The 5440-nt window shown below is 44.8% G+C and overlaps 1 protein-coding gene across 1 annotated transcript in view; it reads left to right on the forward strand.

Moving 5' to 3' along the window:
* Positions 1 to 5440, forward strand: part of TNFRSF11A (TNF receptor superfamily member 11a) — a 59428-nt gene that overhangs the window by 39426 nt on the left and 14562 nt on the right. Inside the window, exons 8-9 of the mRNA XM_017528863.2 lie at positions 1389 to 1441; positions 3367 to 4150. Coding sequence (XP_017384352.1) covers positions 1389 to 1441; positions 3367 to 4150 — 837 coding nt within the window. The remainder of the gene's footprint in view (positions 1 to 1388; positions 1442 to 3366; positions 4151 to 5440) is intronic.

A 5440-nucleotide genomic window follows, 5' to 3' on the forward strand; every position in this document is an offset into this window, starting at 1 on the left:
AAATGGGATGAAATTGTATCTTTGCATAATATAAATTCATAGATTTCTTAAAATTCATAGATTTAACCTTTTAGGTTTCATCACTTCTGTAAGAGTGAGTGGATACATACTTTTTGAACATATTCTTCTTTCTTCTGAGAAGCAGCCAGGTGTAGTGGAAAAGGTCTTGGGGCATGCTGGAACTCAGTGGGCCTGACACCTAGCTTTCTGTGTTTGCCTTCTTTTATAGTACATTCAAGCTAGTTTACTGGAAAAATCAGTCTCCTAGACATGTTTTCTTTGTTCTTCTATGATATCTAACTTAGTCCCTCATAGTCAAAGAAAACTTGTTAGGAGAATGAGAATGTCTGTAATCACAGCAGCAGCTCTGACAGCCCCCAGGTGTGCCCAGAGGTAGTCACTGAAACATTAGTGAATCATATTTTGCTTTGCATAGAACAGGAAGTTCTGTTTTTGATAGGAGTAAGATGGCTTCATAGCCTTTATTTATTTTGTATTTTTTAATTTTTTGGTTTTTTTGAGACAGAGTTTTCGCTTTGTTGCCCAGGTTGGAGTGCTGTGTCAGGATCTCAGTTCACTGCAGCCTCCATCTCCCGGATTCAAGCAATTCTCCGGCTCCAGCCTCCCTAGTAGCTGGGATTGCAGGCGAGTGCCACCATGCCCGGCTAATTTTTGTATTTTTGGCAGAGATATAGTTTCACCATGTTGGCCAGGCTAGTCTTGAACTCCTGACCTCAAGTGATCCACCCACCTTGTCCTCCCAAAGTGCTGGGATTACAGGTATGAGCCACTGTGCCTGGCCCTTCATAGCCTTTAAGTCAGTTGATTTATTTTTAAATGCTTTCACTCCCAGGAGTGCTCACTGGAAGACTTGCAGTAGACAGTTGAAAGATAATATTGAATTGACCTAATGGTCATAATACTGAGCCTGATACAGAAAGAAGAATCTAGAATTATTGCACTTATATGTGCAATCTCCCCAAAAGGCCAAATATACAGAGATAGAGAATACAACAGTGGTACCGGGGGTAGGGGGAAAGAAAATGGGGAGGTGGGAGTCAAAGGATATGGAGTAGCAGATGTGCAGGATGGAGGAAGCTGCTCAGGGATCTAATGTACGGTGGGGACTCTAGTTCATCGTGCTGTATCGTATTCAGGGTTTTTGCTAAATTTGTAGATTGTAGCAGGTCTTTCCACACACACATAAAAACGGGTAACTAAGTGAGATGATGGGTATGTTAATTTGCTTCACTATAGTAACCATTTTACCATCTATATTTGTGCTGTAGCATGCTGTATACCTTAAATATACATAATAACCTTTATTTAAGAAAAAAAGAAGTGGGCAATACTAACTAAAGTCCTTATCTTTGCTTTGTATTTTCTAGCTAATTTGTGGCACTGGATCAATGAGGCCTGTGGCCGCCTAAGTGGAGATAAGGTAGAGTGAACAGTTGGTGCCTTTGTTAAGTACCTTCAACAGTTAGGATGGTAGTGCCATCCTCGTCAACTATTGAGACCCACCCCCCCACACACACACTTTTTTTTTAAACAGAGTCTCACTCTGTCCCGCGGCTGGGGTGTAGAGGCACAGTTTAGGCTCACTGCAACCTCCACCTCCTAGGTTCAAGTGATTCTCCTGCCTCAGCCTCCCGAGTAGCTGGGATTACAGGCACCCGCCACCATGTCCAGCTAATTTTTGTGTTTTTAGTAGAGACAGGGTTTCATCGTGTTGGCCAGGCTGGTCTTGAAATTCTGGCCTCAAGTGATCCACCCGCCTCGGCCTTCCAAAGTGCTGGGATCACAGGTGTGAGGCACTGTGCCCGGCCTGAGCCCCTTTGCTTAAGGGGCACTTCCACGTGTGGTGATCAAACCTTAAATTCCAGGATGGCTCCCTGCAGAGCAGCCCAAAGTCCAAGCGCAGGCTCAGTCTCGATGCCCGTTTTCTTTGTCTCTGTTTCCACTTCTCTCATCTCTGTGTTTATGTGATTATGTTAGTACCAATCTAGACTGTCTGGTAGAGTCCTAGGAAGGATGAGCCGCAACTTTCCTCGACTCTGTAGTTATTTTGGTCACATTTTATTTTGACACAATTCAGAATGATAGGAAAATAGCGAGAATAGGACACAGACCTCCCATGTACCCTACACGCAGGCCCACCAGTTGTTTATATTTCCCTCTCATTGCTTTGTGATTTGCTTACTCTCTGTATGCGTGTATATGAACACAGAGGTATGTTTTCTTCTTGAACCATTTTAGAGTGATGGCAGACTGTGTGCCCCATATCCTTAAATATTTCAGTGTGTATTTAAGAACAAGGAGATTCTCATATATAACCATGGTACATGTATCGGAATCAATAAATTTAACCGTGGTACAATACTATTATTCAACCCACATTTGATGTCAAATTTTCATCAATCATCTCATTATGTCCTTTAGATCTACTTTTATTTTCTTTTTTTAAGACAGAGTCTCGCTCTCTCATCCAGGCTGGAGTGCAGTGGCACAATCTCAGCTCACTGCAACCTTCGCCTGCCGGGTTTAAGCAATCCTCCTGCCTCGGCCTCCTCAGTAACTGGGATTACAGGCACTCGCCACCATACCCAACTAATTTTTGTATTTTTAGTAGAGATGGAGTTTCACGGTGTTGCCCAGGCTGGTCTTGAACTCCTGAACTCAGGTGATCTACCCACCTTGGCCTCCATGCTGGGATTACAGGCATGAGCCAACACACCTGGCTATATCTACTTTCTTTGATACCAAACGTATACGTTCGAAAGCATAAGCCCAAACCGATTTCTCCAATTCCAGGCCCAACACAGCAGGATTCGTTCTGGTCTTTCCCTTTCCCATATTTGAATCTTTCTTTCTCCAGCTGTATGAAACCTGGCTTCTATTACTCTCAGTGTACTTCCTCATTTACTCAATTCTAGAATACACAGAAAGTAGTTTCAGAATTACTAGACTATACCACAGTGATATACAGAGCTGCTAACTGGAGTTCAATATTTGTTTACAATTGTTTGGGGTTTGGGATTTAGATTGAGAATATGTAGTCAGAACACTGTGTTCTGACAGTATTCTGTCAGAACAGAATTTGGGTTCTGGGTTAGCCCCTCTCCTTGGTGTGGACATGCTTTTCCTCTGAGATGCAGCTGGATGCATTTGTTTCTAGCTGTATTCCATTCTAGAGTTCACCTCTACTCGGGAATTTGGAATGGCACAAAGTGCCATGGTCAATACTCCATCTGTACTTGTTATGGTGGAAATAATCAGTGCAAACACTGTTTTTAGCAGTGTTTAGCTGAACTCATCCTAACAACTCGGTATTAACGCCTCTGCCTTCTGAATGTATATCGGCAGGAGTCCTCAGGCGACAGTTGTGTCAGTACACACACGACAACCTTTGGTCAGCAAGGAGTGTGTGAAAGTGTCTTACTGCTGACTCTGGAGGAGAAGACATTTCCAGATGATATGTGCTACCCAGGTCAAGGTGGTGTCTGTCAGGGCACGTGTGCTGGAGGTGGGCCCTACGCACAGGGCGAAGGTGCCAGGATGCTCTCGTTGGTCATTGAGACTGAGATGGAGGAAGACGGCTTCAGACAGATGCCCATGGAAGATGAATACATGGACAGGCCCTCGCAGCCCGCAGACCATTTACTGTTCCTCACTGAGCCTGGAAGCAGATCCACACCTCCTTTCTCCGAACCACTGGAGGTGGGGGAGAATGACAGTTTAAGCCAGTGCTTCACGGGGACGCAGAGCACGGTGGGTTCAGAAAGCTGCAATTGCACTGAGCCCCTGTGTGGGACTGACTGGATCCCCGTGTCCTCTGAAAACTACTTGCAAAAAGAGGTGGACGGTGGCCATTGCCCACACTGGGCAGCCAGCCCCAGCCCCAACTGGGCAGATGTCTGCACAGGCTGCCGGAACCCCCCTGGGGAGGACTGTGAGCCCCTGGAGGGTTCCCCAAAACATGGACCCTTGCCCCGGTGTGCCTATGGCATGGGCCTTCCCCCTGAAAAAGAAGCCAGCAGGGCAGAGGCTGGAGACCAGCTGGAGGACGGGGACGATGGGAGGCCCCCAAGCTCGGCGAGGGCAGGCACCGGGTCTGCAAGCTCCCCTGGTGGCCAGGCCCCTGCATCTGGTAAGTGACTTCCCAGTCTCTCACTTCCGAGCAGAAGGGCCAGTTCTTGGTACAGGGTTTGGGGGCAGGTAGCACAGACCATTTGGGAAGGAAGAAACGAACGGGAAATCCTCAGCTGGCGCTTCTTAATAAGCGTTTTTACAGGATGGCTTTGGATTCATCCCACGCGTTTGGTTATGCATCGCGCCCAGTGCTGTGTGGCTTCATCCTCTACCACTAGGGCAGTTTCTGCTTCGCGTATACCCTTTCGCATTCAGGCTTCTCATGATAGGATTAGACCTCAAGCCCCCGCACTGACCCCCAAAAGACAGTCAGCGTCGGCCTCAGGACTGGCTGAGCCAAGGCATTCCTTCAGATTTCTGGGTTTGGGTTTTTGTTTTCAAAGCACCTTAGGCCTCTTAAATCTCCCCCAAGAAAGCTTTTATAAATTTTAGGAGGACACACAAAATTGTTTAGTTATTCCTTAATTAATATTTATTGTGAATAATGTGTTGATTCTATACCAAATTAATGATACGGTAAAACTGTCTTTTAAAAAGTTTCATAAGAGAGGCCCCTTTTATAACCACGATGTATCATATATTTATGGAACTATGTGGATAATTTTAACAATTTAATATCATTATAAAGATTTATCACTGCAACACCGCCTGAGCATGAACAACCCACCAGTTATGATATTATAACTTTTTTTTCCACGAGGGTAAAACACCATCTGTTTTATTATGTAGTTACAAAGGACTTTGCAGCTGATAGTGAGGGCTCTGGCTCTGAGAATTATCTGTCATTTAAAGGGTCAGGGATATCTTTGAGAATCTTCCAAAAGCTACAGACACTCCCTCCAGAAAAACGAACTTATGGACATATACTGTTTAAGGGGCTTCACAGAAACCTCCAACTCCTAATTTTAAAAAGGCCCATTCATAGGCCATTCCTCTCCAGGGATGGTTTTTCTTCTGTGCTTCTTTCTTTAGATCGCAAGTGCCGCTAGCAGCCGGTCTTAGAATTGTTTTGTAACTCTGAGGTAGCTAGAACTGTGCCTTAAACACAGAGATTGTTTTGCCTCGAGGTAATGATGGTTCCTGGCTTTAATCTGTTCCTCAAGCTTGTGATTTTGCTGCAGCTACATAGATTCACTGATGTATAAATTCAGCAATAATAATTCTCAGGCAAACAGAAAGGAGAAGGAGATACGCTTGAGGATATTTTTCAAAGAACTGGTATGTTTCCCTATCAGAAGATCTCAGAATTTTTTAAATTTAAGATTGTAAGGAATCTCCATGACTGGGC

This window comes from Cebus imitator, unplaced genomic scaffold (genome assembly GCF_001604975.1).
Source record: "Cebus imitator isolate Cc_AM_T3 unplaced genomic scaffold, Cebus_imitator-1.0 Scaffold55, whole genome shotgun sequence".
NCBI classification, from domain to species: domain Eukaryota; kingdom Metazoa; phylum Chordata; class Mammalia; order Primates; family Cebidae; genus Cebus; species Cebus imitator.